Source organism: Procambarus clarkii, chromosome 24, assembly GCF_040958095.1.
Source record: "Procambarus clarkii isolate CNS0578487 chromosome 24, FALCON_Pclarkii_2.0, whole genome shotgun sequence".
NCBI lineage: Eukaryota > Metazoa > Arthropoda > Malacostraca > Decapoda > Cambaridae > Procambarus > Procambarus clarkii.
In genome coordinates, this window is record NC_091173.1 from 20142531 (window position 1) to 20159166 (window position 16636).

Genomic DNA, 16636 nt, shown 5'->3' on the forward strand with positions numbered 1-16636 from the left:
TCGGTTGCTCCTTGTTAGCTACCCATATTAATATTAAATATTAATATGGGTAGTTAATAAGCAAAATATTAAATATTTTTAATATTTGCTAACAGCAAACCCCCCAAAATATATATATATATATATATATATATATATATATATATATATATATATATATATATATATATATATATATATATTTATATATTTATAATGACATGGGATATAGTTCAAAGGAAGGTGAGGCTAGGAGTGTTTGTCACAGCCAAGATCCACTGTCAGCCGGAAGGTGGGAGAGTGGACGGAAGGTGGTTGATCCTTTGATTCCCTTGTCCTGCCATTTTTCACAAAGCTTCATACATTTGTAATTTATCCCAAATAGTTGACTGCAAGTTTTAAAATTCCATTAAACTGTAAAAGCTATAAAATTGAGACAGCAAAATAATCACTTAATCACTTTACAGGAGCTCGAATAGTTTTTAGCCTAAGCGCTCGAAGGTTATTAACATAAAACTGAATAGTAATCGGATGACATCCTCGATTTCTAAATCAATCACTCCCCCCCCTTCTCTCTCTCTCTCTCTCTCTCTCTCTCTCTCTCTCTCTCTCTCTCTCTCTCTCTCTCTCTCTCTCTCTCTCTCTCTCTCTCTCTCTCTCTCTCTCTCTCTCTTCTAACGTTAATGTCTCAAAGTATAGCCTCGTATCGATGGTGAGATTGCCAGGTTGCCACTTCCGGCGGGGACCTTAGTGGCAGGTGCGTTCCCATGGAGATATCCAACATGGGTATGACTGGACGGGAGGGAAGGTGGGCGGAAAGCATAGGATATTGTGTGGGCGGAAAGTTAGGTGGGTGGCAGGCGTTAGAGACCTAAATACTGTTAAATGCCAGCCAGCTGGATTGGTTAAAGGTTTTTGCCAGTTTTAGTACATATGCTGCTTTAGGAATTTCTGTTTCTTGTGTATGTGCATATAGTCACAAATGAGCATGCAAAATGTGTTTTTATGTATGTCCTAGGTAGGTAATACATTTATTACATTTATTCCTTGCGTGTGTACTATACAGCATTGTAAACATATATTTGGTCTGGCAGGACAAGGACACTCACACAGTATAACCATTCATGACGCACAGGTGAATAGTTTAGACCCGAGCGACACCCACGTCCACCACCCATTCCACGCCCACTTATTCTTCCTCACGCGAACAACAAACCACCACACGCCCACACACGCCCACGTACACACAACTGACCACCACACATCCTTCCTCGTACGAACACCTGACCATCTTACACTCTCGTACGAACAGCAACAACTGACTAACACATGTTAGATATCCTCCATAATGTGAGACAATTCTCCGTTAGGAAAAGACCGTTATGTTTAATAGAACGAACTAGACGAAAATGTAGTAGAAGCCAACTCAGTTTACTATTTAAAAGCTAGATGTTGTTGTTGTTTTAGATTTAGTTACTCAGAACGAAATGTCCATGTAGCACGGGCTATAGTGAGCCCGTAATTAAAAACTAGATATGATAGGATACATATAGCCTAGGAGTTATTACAATAAGAGATCCAAGAGTCCAAGAGCTAAAGTTCGATCCAACTGGCATAAGAACGTAAGTACATAAATAGCGTACTACTATAGAGTATATACCTTCACAAGTCCCCCACGTCCTCCATCACACCCACTCCCCACATCCCAGGGAACTAACAGACACCCGCGCCACGCCTACCAACCCACTTAACGTCAACGTTCATGCATACAATCCGTTCAACCCACGCCCACACAACTTCCATTAAAGGGCCATGTTTAGCCTACCAACCACCAAAGCAACAAAATGGAAAAGTGAGAGAGAGAGAGAGAGAGAAAGAGAGAGAGAGAGAGAGAGAGAAAGAGAGAGAGAGAGAGAGAGAGAGAGAGAGAGAGAGAGAGAGAGAGAGAGAGAGAGAGAGAGAGAGAGAGAGAGAGAGAGAGAGAGAAAAGAGAGAGAGAGAGAAAAGAGAAGAGAGAGAAAAGAGAAGAGAGAGAAAAGAGAAGAGAGAAAAGAGAGAGAGAAAAGAGAGAGAGAAAAGAGAAGAGAGAGAGAGAGAGAGAGAGAGAGAGAGAGAGAGAGAGAGAGAGAGAGAGAGAGAGAGAGAGAGAGTGGGGGGGGGTTGTGGGTGGGGGGAGGAAGAATGGTAGGATGGAGTTAGGTGTGAAAAGAGGGGGGGGGCAAGAGAGCTGGTCCATATATTTCTTTTTCAACCCTGCTAGAGAGAGCCAACAGGGTGATACATTAGTCTCCACCTCCCGAGGTATAAGAACGTGTGCAGGGGCAGGTGAGGTCTGGGGGAACGACAGCTGGTAGATACACCTGCTTCTTACTCCAATCTCCCCATTAGCCAAACCAAGAACTTATGCATTAAAATATCTAACTACATAAACATCTTAAAACAGAAGCATTTATACGATGACACAAAAATTGATTGAAAAGATGTAAAGATTAGTAATAATGAAATTAAAAAACTAATGTTCAAACTAGAACTCTATCAACATCAGAGGGCCGAGACTGTTCAACACGCTTCCACTACACATAAGGGGCATAACTGGCCGACCCCTCACAATGTTCAAGAGAGAACTGGATAAACACCTCCAAAGGATACCTGATCAACCAGGCTGTGACTCATACGTCAGGCTGCGAGCAGCCGCGTCCAACAGCCTGGTTGACCAGTCCAGCAACCAGGAGGCCTGGTCGACGACCGGGCCCCCGAAGCACCTCAAGGTAACCTCAAGGTAAGGTATCATAGAATGCTGTGTTTTATTATTATTAGTCGTCACAACACAATGCTTATACAGTATATACGTTAGTCTCACATATGTCATTTATCTAGTTGTAGCAAAATCTGGATACAGTGCAAGGATTTCAGATATTTTATCATTAGTAATAGGATGGTTTGCCATTTCATGCAGTGCGAGTCCAAACCCGCCTCTACATGGCTCAATCTTCGCACAATCTAAGATGTAATGACTCAATGAATGTCCTAGTGCACACACCCTACACTTCATCTAACCTAGATCCCAGAATCCCCATATTAGCCGAACTGCTAGATATCTATACTTAAGCAGTATCCTTCCCCGCGATAGCCGCCTGACGATTAAATGCGGCCTCAAAACACTGAATAGATTTACTGAACAAAAAATTGTACCACTTACGGGCTATTCATGCCCGTGCCATCTTTTGGGTGACTTAATCTTTATCAATCACCTGAAACGACACGACCAAAGAGCACATTCACTCCAAACGTCTACAGTACCACCTTCGGGCTACTCATGCCCGTGTCACCTTTTGTAGTGGCTTAATCTTCACCAGTCAATCAATCACCTGCAGCCAAGTCGTATTCGAGGTGTGACAACGTCTGTCAGTCTACTGACTGTTACTTGGCCCACAAATGTGTTGTCTGACACATTTCGAAGTGATAAACAATTCAAGCCTGGGCCCGGGCAGGGCTTGGGGAGTAGAACTCCCAGAACCCCATCCAGGTATAATGGATCTGCTAGTTCCTGTTTGAAATATACTTTCCTCGAATTCATATGAGTGTTCTCGTTAGCACTCATTTAAGATGTTGAAGATGTATAGAGTATTGTACATAAAAAGTTGTGCAGAGCTTAAATTCAAATGTTAAGCTTATCTGGTGTTTTGAAGAATAGTGTGATATGTTGCCTGAAGCCGATATTTGTGTTCGTATTGGTGACGTTTGTTGAGTAAGAAGGGATTGTTGAGAAATGAGAAATATTTAACATGTTTACTTGGTTGTTGAAGTGATACACACTGTCGTTGCTTCAAGGGCTTTATTCAGAAAGGCAATAATGTATATATCCGGTTGCAGGCGATGAGTCACAATAACGTGGCTGAAGTATGTTGACCAGAATCGACTTGAGAATGGTCCAGGACGGACCGAAACGTCGTCGTCCCTTCAATTTCTAGTGTGTGGTCTGGTCAATATATATCCGGTACACCGAGGTCACAAGGTCCTACCCTTGTCTAAGGTCTGATATAAGGACTACTTGAGAGCGGCCAGAGCCTGCTCTCTGGGATAACGTCATGGGCCTACTCGCCTCTGTGATTGGCTATACACCAACCGTCATACAATTTGAGGGCTAACACTTACACTTCTGAATTTAGGAACTAAAGCTAAGTTTGACAATGTGTAGGCCTAGAAAGTGTCTTTATATTATGCACTCAATCACATTTATTTTGAGATTTTTTTGAGTTCGCTTAGGCTATTTGTTTTCAAATAATTCTAAACTGTTTACCCTTACAAAACTAATTGAATATCACATACAATGATGATACATATTAAACAAAATTTCCTCGAAAATACCTTGTAAATCAGGCGCGTCATATAAGCCGACAAATAAAGAGTATATATGAGAGAAGCGTGTCCCACTTAAAGAGTGACAAGCGTGCTTCACACCCAAGTTTACGTGTGGGTGTTGGTCAGTAAGAGGCTACGGAAGTGTCTTCCACACTACTCGTCCCACGGGTCCAGTCCTTCAACCTCTCGCCACGAAATGTCGTTGGCGGGACAACGGGGTTATGTATCACGGAGAGGGGATGGGGAACAGTTGACACGCAGTTGAGAATGTCGTAAAGGTACTTAGGCAGTAGTGGGGTTCAAGAGGATAGTCGCGAAGAGAGATGAGGTGGAGAATTGACGAGAGGATGGGGTAGCTGTGAAAATGGTGGAGACAGGACAAGGAACGACCATGAGTAGTGGGGGCGCTGGGGAGGTGGGAGGGAAACATTGCTAATTGTTCCTCGTACAATGTAACCAGCGTCCGGAAGTGGAGAGGTGCTACACAGAGGAGTCAACCCGTTAACCGTCCCACCTTCTCTACCACCAAACTTCCTCTGTCCTCTCCTCTCACCCCAGCCCCCACGATCTTTGAACTCGCGGTCCTAAACATGATTTTTGCATCTTGGCAAAAAGCTCATCATGGTCCAGTTGGTAGTGCGTGTGCCTGGGGGAGTCCAGGGACGCGGGTTCGATCCCATCGCATGACCTCAATATTTTATCATAGATATCACGTCCATGTGATTCCATTGTGCGGGATTATAGCCGTTGGGAACGGGTTCAGAGGACGATCTCTCGTCTTTAAATTAAACTCCAAGCAACTCCACCACCACCTAAGCTGTTTTAAGGTTGTTTACCCTTAATTTATCTATTCAGGGAGAATCAAGAAAACGGTGGTTCAATTCACGCACGCAAGAGCATATACGTTATATGTAAACGCATATATGTGCACGCACACACGCACGCTAAATGCAAACGCACACGCACGTACTTCCGTCCACGAACCCCCACAATTGCACCCCCAGCGACCACCCACACGTGACGAGTTGAAGGCCGTTTCCGAGCTGCCCACACATGTGGCTAAAACTAGGACACGTGTCTCCCAACCCATCCTACATGTGGCTGACATTAAGACACGCGCCACCCACTCTACACGTGGCTGGCACATGCCGCCTGTCTTACAGGTGGCAGTACCTTGAATCATGGCCCCAACACGTACAGAAACATACATTTTACCTCAGGCCTCTAGATGGCACACCAAGCCACAAATATTTTACATGGCACAGCAAATACCAGGATACATGCCGCCTACCCCACATACGGTAACACCAGGACACATGCTGCCTAACCCGCATACGGTGGACACACGACCTACCAGACACGTGGCAGATACTGGGACACGCGCCGCTGTGAGGTAAGGTATAAGTTGAGCTAACCAGCGCACGAATTCCATTAAATCACAACCACCGAGTCGCGCTATTATGTGTATTACGACTCACTCCACTACCCGACCGTAGAATTGTTGGGAAAACGGCCGATATAGTACGAGTAGTTACCCATTTTTGAGCAGGTGTACTCGCACAACTTCCGGTCGCCATCTTGTGGGTTTAGTATATACATTTTCACCGAGTTAAGTTTGAACTTCAACATCTTAATATAGTCTCCATATATGGGCTAGAATTTTAGGTTAGTTATCTCTACATTGGTGTTTTAATTAGCATCGCAAAAAAACATTGAAATGGTTCATCTTCTGCCCCATGAAGAAATTGTTAACTGATTCTCAACTGCTATATTTTACTATAAATGTATTGTTATTTTAATTTTGTTAGAGTCTATTATTTTCAAACTTACATGGGGTATGAATATTTTTATTTATCATCTTAGGTTTTCAAAGCATAGTAGTCTATGCTGTTCCATCTTGAGTCACATCATGCTTATGAATATAAGTTTGCCCGTCTACAGATTCTCAGTTGACACCTTATCTTACTGGTGCCAGGAACGTGCTGATGAATGTTAGATCTTAACACAACCAAAGACAAACTGACATTATTCGCAAGGTCTATGTAGGCTACTTTATTCCTATAAAACGACGCCATTCATATTCAAACTAGAATGGCGTCGGTCATTCTAGACGTCAGAACCATCGACACTGCACATAATTCACACCTAGACGAACACACAAAGCCTAGTGTGCAAATCGAAGAAAAGAAAACTGAGAAAGTCCAAAGATTTACAACAGGACTGATACAAAAAAGTAACTAGCCAAGGCTATTAAGGTAGGCTTAAGCTCAACACTACAAGAGAAAGAACCAGAGAAGACATGATCCTAACATAAAAGATACGGAGGGTGATAGACGGGATGGTCTGTTTCAAATGGGACACATTAAACGAATCGGCAAAGGTAAAACTTTGGAATAAAAGAGACAGACGCAAGGAAGTACTCATTTAGTGAAGTATACACGCGCCAGCATACAAACTGGATCCTTCATATGTATTATTGACCTTTAACAGCTTTTAATGTTTGCCAAGAAATTACTGTAGTCCATACTGTGAGTCTTCGCACTCTCCACTCCAAGATTGCGAGCTGTTAACTTGGACAGTCTGCGTATGGTGCCATACATGCAAAGGCGCTATAAATAACGTTGAATGTAGCTAACTGTTAACGCTGCTGTGGAAATGAAATATTAATTAACTGAACTTAATTCGAGCAATCAATTTTCGTTTTACTATATTAAGTTTAGGTGTGAACTACGAGAGGCAACGAGGGCGTAAATAATAATTAATCCAGGTAAAACCACTAATCATAGAGGAACATTTGATGATATGAGTTGCCGTAGAGCCAGAGGCGGTAATCAGCGGGCTTTCACAACCTGTATAGTTCTTGTTGTTGAAGATTCGCTACTTGGAACAAAAAGTTCCAAGTAACACGGGCTATGGTGAGTCCGTACCTGTATAGAAGCTCTCCTGTCCTCGTGGTGGCGGGCGACGGGCCTAACTACCCACCTTTAACGACCCCAGGCCGCCCTAAACAACCCCCGGTGAACCTTTCCTTGCCGGTATTTGGCAGAGAATTTCTATGACTGATCGGAATTAATTGGAAAGTAGAAGCAACAGGTTACAGCCTATGCAGATGATTTAGTGCGTTAAGATTGAATTATCTTGCAGATAAGTGTGTATGCGGGTGGGTTAAATTCATCATTCACCTAACAAATACACTCAAAATAATTAGATCTTCTTACATATTAAACCTAAAACAGGGTTTTAAAATGACAACATTCGTGCACATAAGAATTTCACAGCGTAATAAGTATATGCTTGTGACCTGAAATATGTATTCACTTGATGGGACATGGATTATCATGCTTTATCTAAACAAAATGTCTTATTGAACAATATTTCTGTTATAAATTATAGTTCTAACAAAAATATATATGTGTTCCCAGCTCTCTGGGCTGTTAACATATATGCTCACTATCAACTCCAAAATCTTTAAAAGTGTTAATTGATTCTTGCAAAGCCTCACATTTGTCCAAAAATATCACTAATATCAGCTTTATCACTAATAAATGAATGCAAAGTATGGAGGGGGGTCACAAGTGAATATTTTAGTTCGGAAGAGAGGAAGCGGCGCACTTAGTTATACTTTTAATCAAGACACTTATGATCAATTTGCCTCACCTGATTACAAACAGCATCACAGTTGACGGTGATCTCTGCCAAGCTGGACACAGCACAGCCCACCACCAGCACCACCACCACCTCCACACTCCAGTATGCCATAGTCGAGCTTAAGTTATAAATGTAGTATTCGCATTTTCACAATTAAGAAGTCATTAACACGCGGGCGAACTGACGCCAGTTTATATGGCTATTGTGGACGCCGCCGAGGCCTACAGCATGACAACACCGACCAGTGTTACGGCCCACATTGATAGTTCTTCATTCAGTCACAGGTCAAAATGGAGTTACATAGGGGTAATAAGACTGTGATGCAGATGCTTCCGCAACAAGGGTTAACAAGTGACTGAATGCTTCCATTAGTTCCATCCTCATCCCACCGGCCCAGGGACCAACCCGCCTCCCTCTCACTCACTCTCACGGACCTCGCGCTCACACTCTCCCACACACTAACTCACACGGTCCTCCAGCGCAGGGCAAGGGGCAGTGCCCCAATTTATTTATTTATTTATTTATTTATTTATTTATTTATTTATTTATTTATATACAAGAAGGTACATTGGGTTAGAGAGAATACATGGCATAGTATTTACAATCTTGTAAAGCCACTAGTACGCGCAACGTTTCAGGCAGGTCCTTAATCTAACAGATAATTTTAAGTAGGTAAATTCTAGCAGAATTAATAAAATGATAACAGATACAATGCAAGAAAAAAAAATCGAAAAATTCGAAGTGTAATACAGTTTACGTCAGTCCACTACTGTCTTTTGGGTTGAAGTATATTAGCTAGCTGGCCAACACGCTATTGCTTATGTGTGTACTCACCAGGTTGTGCATGATGGGGTTGAGCTTTGGTTCTTTGGTCCCGCCTCTCAACCATCAATAAACTGGTGTACGAGCCTATTGGGCTCTATCATATCTACATTTGAGACTATATGGAGTCTGCCTCCTCATCGCTGCCTTTTACATTCCATTTCTTAACTATTCTGACACTGACAAAATTGTTTCTATGTCTGTGGTTCATTTGGATACCCGTTTCCACCGGTGTTCCCTTGTGCGAGTACCACCTGAGTTATATAATCTGCCTTTAACTACCTTATAAATTCCCCTGATTGTTTTCGATGTATTAATCATGTCTCCCCTAATTCTTCTGTCTTCCAACGACGGGGTTCAATTCATGTAGCCTATCCTCGTAACTCATATCTCGTAGCGCTGGAACTGGTCTGGTAGCATACTTTTGAACCTTCTCCAATTTCGTCTTGTGCTTGACTAGGTACGGACCCCACGCTGGAGCCGTATACTCCATGTTCTTGTTTTATATTTAGCTACTCAGAACGAAATGTCCATGTAGCACGGGTTATAGTGAACCCGTAACGTATACTCCAGAATTGGTCTTATGTATGTGGTATACAAGGTACTAAATGATTCCTTACTGTTAGCCAGCCTCGCATACGCCGCTGATGATATCATTTTAATGTGGGCTTCAGGAAACAGGTTCGGTGTGATTTTAACTACCTAGATTCTTCTCTCTGTTCGTTTCATGGACGGAAGAAGGATCTTTCATTTGGTATCTTGTGGCTGGCCTCCTGCTCCCTTCACCTGTGTTTGTGTATTTACTGTTTGTGTCTGCAGACTCGAGCTATTAGCTCTTGGATCCCGCCTCTCTAACCAATCTATTTTTCCTCTATTATATCTACTACATATACATTATTTCTCTCTAACACACACACACATCCCCAGGAATCAGTCCGTAGCAGCTGTCTAACTCCCAGGTACCTGTTTACTGCTAGATAACAGGAGCATCGGGGTGAAAGAAACTGTACGTTTCCGCCGGCAGCCGGGATCGAACCGGAACCCGGACCCTGGGATTACGAGTCGCAATCGCTGTCATTCAGCCACGGCTCCCCTATGTACTCACCTAGTTGTGCTTGCGGGGGTTGAGCTCTGGCTCTTTGGTCCCGCCTCTCAACCGTCAATCAACTGAAGCACAGATTCCTGAGCCTATTGGGCTCTATCATATTTACATTTGAAACTGTGTATGGAGTCAGCCTCCACCACATCACTGTCTAATGCATTCCACCTGTTAACTACTCTGACACTGAAAAAGTTCTTTCTAACGTCCCTGTGACTCATTTGGGTACTCAGTCTCCACCTGTGTCCCCTTGTTCGCGTACCACCCGTGTTGAAAAGTTTATTCTTAACTACCCTGTCAATTCCTCTGAGAATTTTGTAGGTAGTGATCATATCTCCCCCTTACTTTTCTATCTTCCAGTGTCGTGTGGTGTATTTCACGCAGCCTTTCCTCGTAACTCATGCCTCTTAGTTCTGGGACTAGCCTAGTGGCATACCTCTGAACTTTTTCCAGCTTCGTCTTGTGCTTGACAAGGTACGGGCTCCATGCTGGGGCCGCATACTCCAGGATTGGTCTTACATATGCTGTGTACAAGGTTCTGAATGATTCCTTACACCGTGTGTGTGTGTGTGTGTTTGTTTATGCGTGCTTGTGTAGGAAAGTGTTTGTGTGCACGTGCACTTGCTTGCAGGATAAACCCCATTATTATAGTGTTCATAAGCAATTTCAAGGAAGCATTAATTAAGTTTGAGAGCATCCGTATATTTAACATAAGCTCAAGGAATACAACAAGTCAACAGATGAATATATATATACAAATAATCTGAGATATTAATCATCATGAAGATAATGCTTAAGAGATAACATGACTCCAAATACAGGTATACAGGTAGCCTACACAGAATTGTAGTATATTTAATACATATTCAACCAATTATAACTATATCTGAACTGCATAGTCCTAAACAAACTCGGTATTTAAATAACAATGCTCACTAATTTATATACAACAGAACCCGATTATTATCTGAACAAATCCACGAGGGGCGTGATGAGGGTATCGATTATTATTTCTTTTTATATTTAAATTATGTTAGATGCGGAAATACATAAGAGATACATAAGATCATCCTGGGGTCAGTCCACATCCTGCCGAGGCCCTGGTGGTGTTGGACACGCAGTGTCAGCCTTCCATAGTGTCCCCTCCACAATCTCAAACTTATATTCCCGTTTGTGCGTCTGGGTTACCTTACCTTGAGATGCTTCCGGGGCTCAGTGTCCCCGCGGCCCGGTCGTCGACCAGGCCTCCTGGTTGCTGGACTGATCAACCAGGCTGTTAGACGCGGCTGCTCGCAGCCTGACGTATGCTGCTCGCAGCCTGACGTATGGGAGCGTATGGGAGCGTGAGTCCTAAAATTCCAGTCTTCACATTATTCCATGCATTTTGATTTGTAGTTAAAAGGCATTGTTAATATTAATTTCATTGAAGTATGTGATGACGATCATGTTAAATCATGATCGTCATACATTATTAATACATTAATAATGTATGAATACATTATTTGGCAAAATAGATTTTTTTTATGTTAGAATCTCTTTCTCCTTTGCTTTTTCAGTTCTTCTTGCTTCATTCTGCTGATTGCATCTGCTTGCCGGTCCTTATCCTTTCTTATCTCATCTTTCCGTCGTTGTTCAATTTCGGCTTTGAATAACGCCAAGTGGAGTGCCGCAATTTCCTCAGGCTCCACATAGGAACCCATGCGCCTTGGTGACCGCAAGTTCGTCTTGTCTTCCCGGATAAAGGGAAAGTTTTCGTAATCGGAATTCGAATTTGATGAGGACAGAGGAGAAGGGAAGACATCGCAGTCTTGGCTCCAGTGGTAATCTCCCGGCTGGTCAGCAGACTTGAATGACTCTGTGGAGTACAGTCTGTAGTGATCCATGGTGGGACTTGGAACATTTGTCGACAGTGGTTCAGAGTGGATTGTTCTTGTAGCCTGGTTCGAGTGAAGGTTCCTATGGACAGTAGGTTGCTCGTGCAGGTAGTTTCTTTGTTGGATGGAGAAATTAAGCTGGGTTATGAGGATGCTATGATCAGAGACTGTGGGCTGAGACGGTGCCTCGCGTCTTGGAGGGAGCATGGGAGCTTGTACCAAGCGAGTTCTTGAAGGGACCGGGAGTTGTGAGGGCTCGGGCTGCTCAGGCGGTTGTTCTATGACCAGTCTATACCTCTGCAAAAAACACACCTCATTACACAAAGCAAAATACATGGAAAAACAAATCAGGAATGAATGTAACCTTATAGCTTCACAGATAACTAGCATTTTAATTTCACGCAGACAGCAAAATATTTCTGAAGCAGCAGTATAAGGTTGAACTTTGACTCACCCGAAGGCAAGCTGCCAGTCTCATCGCCAGAAACATCAACATGCAGCCCAAAAGAGCCGATAACACACCCACAAAGAGCATATTTGCGCTGTGTTCCTCCATCGAACTGTTATTCCTGTTTTCTGCAATAGGATTATAATTATTGTAATTACATTATCATTTTTTTTGAGGGGAAGGGAGATTTATTCCTTGTGGTATGTACTGGAATTGGTTAGATTATTAAACTAATAATAATAATAATAATAATAATATTATTATTATTATTATTATTATTATTATTATTATTATTATTATTATTATTATTTAATAATAATAATAATAATAATAATTAAAAGGAAACTTTTAATTAACGGTTTCATGGCACTTTGAAACTTTAGGAGAATTTCCTGCCCTCCTAACCTACCAGAGGACCCTTAACTTTATGTTTTGGAAAAAAGATCCATAATTTATTTTCAATTATTTTTAATTTTAAAATTACGTCCTGTGGGGAGCACAAATACCTTGGAGTAGTTATCAACATTGATAACAACTCACATTGTAAACGATCTTCACCGTAGGTTAAAAGAAAGATTTGAACCACTGAAAACACTTTCTGGTAAGGATATTGGTATCAATATTAAATATGCTAGATTATTCTATATGATGTTTGTTAGATCTCTCGTTGATTATAATGCTCTGCACTTAATTAATTTCCCCGCCTCTGTGTTGGACAAACTTGAAGTAGTACAGAATGAGGCCATGAGGATAATTCTTGGTGCCCCAAGATGTACAAGAATTATCAACATGAGGGAAGAACTGAAGCTTCCAACCATACTTAGATCATGCTATCTCACTGCAATGAAAGCTTAGGAAACACTATCTGTCTAGATTAAGCTTAGTTTCCCCCTTCACCAAATGCTCTGTAGTTCACTGTTATCTCTTCTTGTTGAAGAATTGTTCAATTTGATCTTCTAAATTTATTCGTTAATTAAAAGTTGGTTTATTGTGCAAATCTGTGGTTGTTACATTGTGCATGAAACGGAAAGGTTTACCTGTGTATGTCGTGTGAAGGTTTACTGTGCATACCATAGGAGGAGTTTACCTGTGTATAACATAGGAGTTTACCTGTATATAACATATAAGGAGTTTACCTGTGTATAACATAGGAGGAGTTTACCTGTATATAACATATAAGGAGTTTACCTGTATATAACATATAAGGAGTTTACCTGTGTATAACATAGGAGTTTACATGTGTATAACATACTAGTTTACATGTGTATAACATAGGAGTTTACATGTGTATTACATAGGAGTTTACCTGTGTATAACATAGGAAGAGTTTACCTGCGCATAACATAGGAGGAGTTTACCTGTGCACAACATAGCAGTTTACCTGTGTATAACATAGGAGGAGTTTACCTTCGTATGTCACGGAAGAGTCGCTGGAAGAGTCACTGTAGACAGTCGCTGGAAGAGTGACAACGATGTTTCCGTGACTGCATAGTCTGCTTCTTCTGAAGCAGTCACCATTTCACTGTCCAGTCCAAGTGCCAGTTCACCACGTCTCCCGGAACAGTCACCATCTCACTGTCCAGACACAGTGCCAGTCCACCACTTTTCCCAGAGTAGTCACCGTCTGACAGTCCAGACACAATGCTAGTCCACCACTTTTCCCGCAGCAGTCACCGTCTGACTGGCCAGACACAGTGCCAGTCCACCACGTCTCCCGGAACAGTCACCATCTCACAGTCCAGACACAGTGCCAGTCCACCACTTTTCCCAGAGCAGTCACCGTCTGGCTGGCCAGACACAATGCTAGTCCACCACTTCTCCCAGAGCAGTCACCGTCTGACTGGCCAGACACAGTGCCAGTCCACCACTTTTCCCGGAGCAGTCACCGTCTGACTGGCCAGTAAGCACCACTCCCTGCAACTAGCCGTCAAAAGAACACCACCACTCCCTGCGAATCTTGTCAGCGCCCCGGCTTCCTTCCGTCAGTAGGCTTCATGTGTTATCTACACAAGCATGTGCCGCATTCTAATACTGCTAATACGCTGTTGTATCTTGTAATTCGTATTATGCATCTTAAATTTTAAAAACATGATGTATTCATAGTTATTCTAGTGAGAAATAATAATAGTAATAAATATCTAGTTTAAATTAGTCACTATACAGTTGTTCATGGAATCACAAAAACACACAAACGTTTTTTCCTGCCCTTTGTTGCGGCGCCAGAGCTGGGGCAGGATGCTGACCCACGACAACTGTTGCTTTGTATATCCTTATCCCTGTTGCACCGTTGTCTTGTGTACCGTTATACTTCGTGTACCGTTATCCTTCGTGTACCGTTGTATTTAGTGTACCGTTATCTCGCATGCACCTCTGTCTCTCGTGTACCATTAGCATTTATATATACTTCTAGTGCACCATTATCCCTTGTTTAGCTTTATCCCGTGTGTACCGTTATCTCTCGTTGTCCATTAATATATATATACACTCTAATAATGTCACTTAGACAGCCTACAAGTTTGAAGTTTATAAATAGCCACTCCCCATACTCATCCTGTGAGCAGTAGTTTATTGTGTACCTCCATACTCATCCTGTGAGCGGTAGTTCATTGTGCACCCCATACTCATCCTGTGAGCGGTAGTTTACTGTGCACCCAAGGTTTCAAAACGTCATGAAACGGAACGTTCCGTTCCAAAACGGAACACGAACAAGGGGACACAGGTGGAAACTAAGTACCCAAATGAGCCACAGGGACGTTAGAAAGAACTTTTCAGTGTCAGAGTAGTTAACAGATGGAATGCCTTAGGCAGTGATGTGGTGGAGGCTGACTCCATACACAGTTTCAAATGTAGATATGATAGAGCCCAGTAGGCTCTAGTTCGACCCCCGCAAGCACAATTAGGTGAGTACGCACACTGTTGATTGACAGTTGAGAGGCGGGACTAAAGAGCCAGAGCTCAACCCCCGCAAGCACAAGTAGGTGAGTACAACTAGGTGAGAACAAAAAACTGAAGTATGGTGAGGATAAACTTTCAAAAATTTGTTAAGAAGAAAGTGTTGCATATGAATGACGCAGCCCATCCTCTTGTTGTGGTAGTACTCATAGCAAGGATGAGGACCACAATACATATACCGACCTACAACACAATTAGAAAGTTGAAATCGGTACTTTTGAATTTGGACAAACCGGAAAAGATTTTCAATTTGTTGCAAAGACAAACTAAACTAACCTAACCTAACCTTCCTGAAATTGAAATTGAAATAAGTTTATTGAGGTAAAATACACACAAAGGAATGAGGTAGCTCAAGCTATTCTCACCCCGTTCAGTACATCGTGTTAATACATACATATATATATACATCACAAACAATAAACATATTACCAAACATTCTAAGAGATAAACATCTACATTTCCTACCTAACCTTCCTAGGACTATTACACGATATCTGAGGCCTAATACAGTACATATGTGAGCTATACTAGGCCTAGGAATATTTAAGCTAGTTTTTTAACTTCATTTTTTCGGACTATAAAGTGAACAGTACCAAATTCTACTATCTAATTGCTTAGTACGTCAATCTTTGTACTACGGTGTACATAGTTACAAAAACTAAACAGGAAGATAGCGTGCATGACAAGTCCGATAAGTCAGGAAGGAAAAGATGTGTCCATATAAGTACAGAATATTTTCTAGGAAAAGAGTAAACACGGGCAGCAAGTCACTGCGTCATATCATATGGAAATGTTAAATAAGAGCGTGAGAACAACGATGTTAGAAGTGGCCGTGAAGAGGAAAATGTAAAGGTGAGTAATGGAAGATGACTCCACAGAACTAGCTTAAGGGTCTCATTTGTATAGATACTAAGTAGACAGTCCCATGGGTTTATATATATATATATATATATATATATATATATATATATATATATATATATATATATATATATGCGGAAAATCCACAAAGAAATGGGAAAGAGAGGTGAACGTTTCGGCCCGTTAAAGCCTTTGTCAACATCAGACTTTCAGTCTGGTGTTGACAAAGGCTTTAACAGGCCGAAACGTTCACCTCTCTTTCCCATTTCTTTGTGGTTTTTCCGCATACAAATGATCAGTGTTTAGTGATCGTCAATTGCATATATATATATATATATATATATATATATATATATATATATATATATATATATATATATATATATATATATATATATATATATATATGTCGTACCTAATAGCCAGAACGCACTTCTCAGCCTACTATTCAAGGCCCGAGTTGCCTAATAAGCCAAGTTTTCATGAATTAATGTTTTTTCGTCTACCTAACCTACCTAACCTAACCTAACCTAGCTTTTTTTGGCTACCTAACCTAACCTTACCTATAAATATAGGTTAGGTTAGGTTAGG

The 16636-nt window shown here is 41.7% G+C and overlaps 2 protein-coding genes across 4 annotated transcripts in view; both read right to left on the reverse strand.

Moving 5' to 3' along the window:
- The window catches only part of sev (receptor protein-tyrosine kinase sevenless), a 114619-nt gene extending 106241 nt beyond the window's left edge, over nt 1–8378 (reverse strand). The window contains exon 1 of one of the 3 annotated variants that reach the window (XM_045747734.2): nt 7999–8378. In XM_045747734.2, coding sequence (XP_045603690.1) covers nt 7999–8100 — 102 coding nt within the window. In that variant the 5' untranslated portion in view covers nt 8101–8378. The remainder of the gene's footprint in view (nt 1–7998) is intronic. The other 2 variants (XM_045747735.2, XM_069330698.1) reach the window with 2 other exon arrangements.
- Nucleotides 8379–10598: 2220 nt separating this feature from the next.
- On the reverse strand, nt 10599–14395 carry LOC123761657 (uncharacterized). Its single transcript, XM_045747732.2, has 3 exons — nt 13640–14395; nt 12239–12360; nt 10599–12081 (listed from the first exon to the last, which is right to left on the reverse strand). The coding sequence occupies exons 2-3, from the start codon at nt 12338–12340 to the stop codon at nt 11437–11439; spliced, it is 747 nt and encodes a 248-aa protein (XP_045603688.1). The 5' UTR covers nt 12341–12360; nt 13640–14395; the 3' UTR covers nt 10599–11436.
- Nucleotides 14396–16636: the final 2241 nt, after the last annotated feature.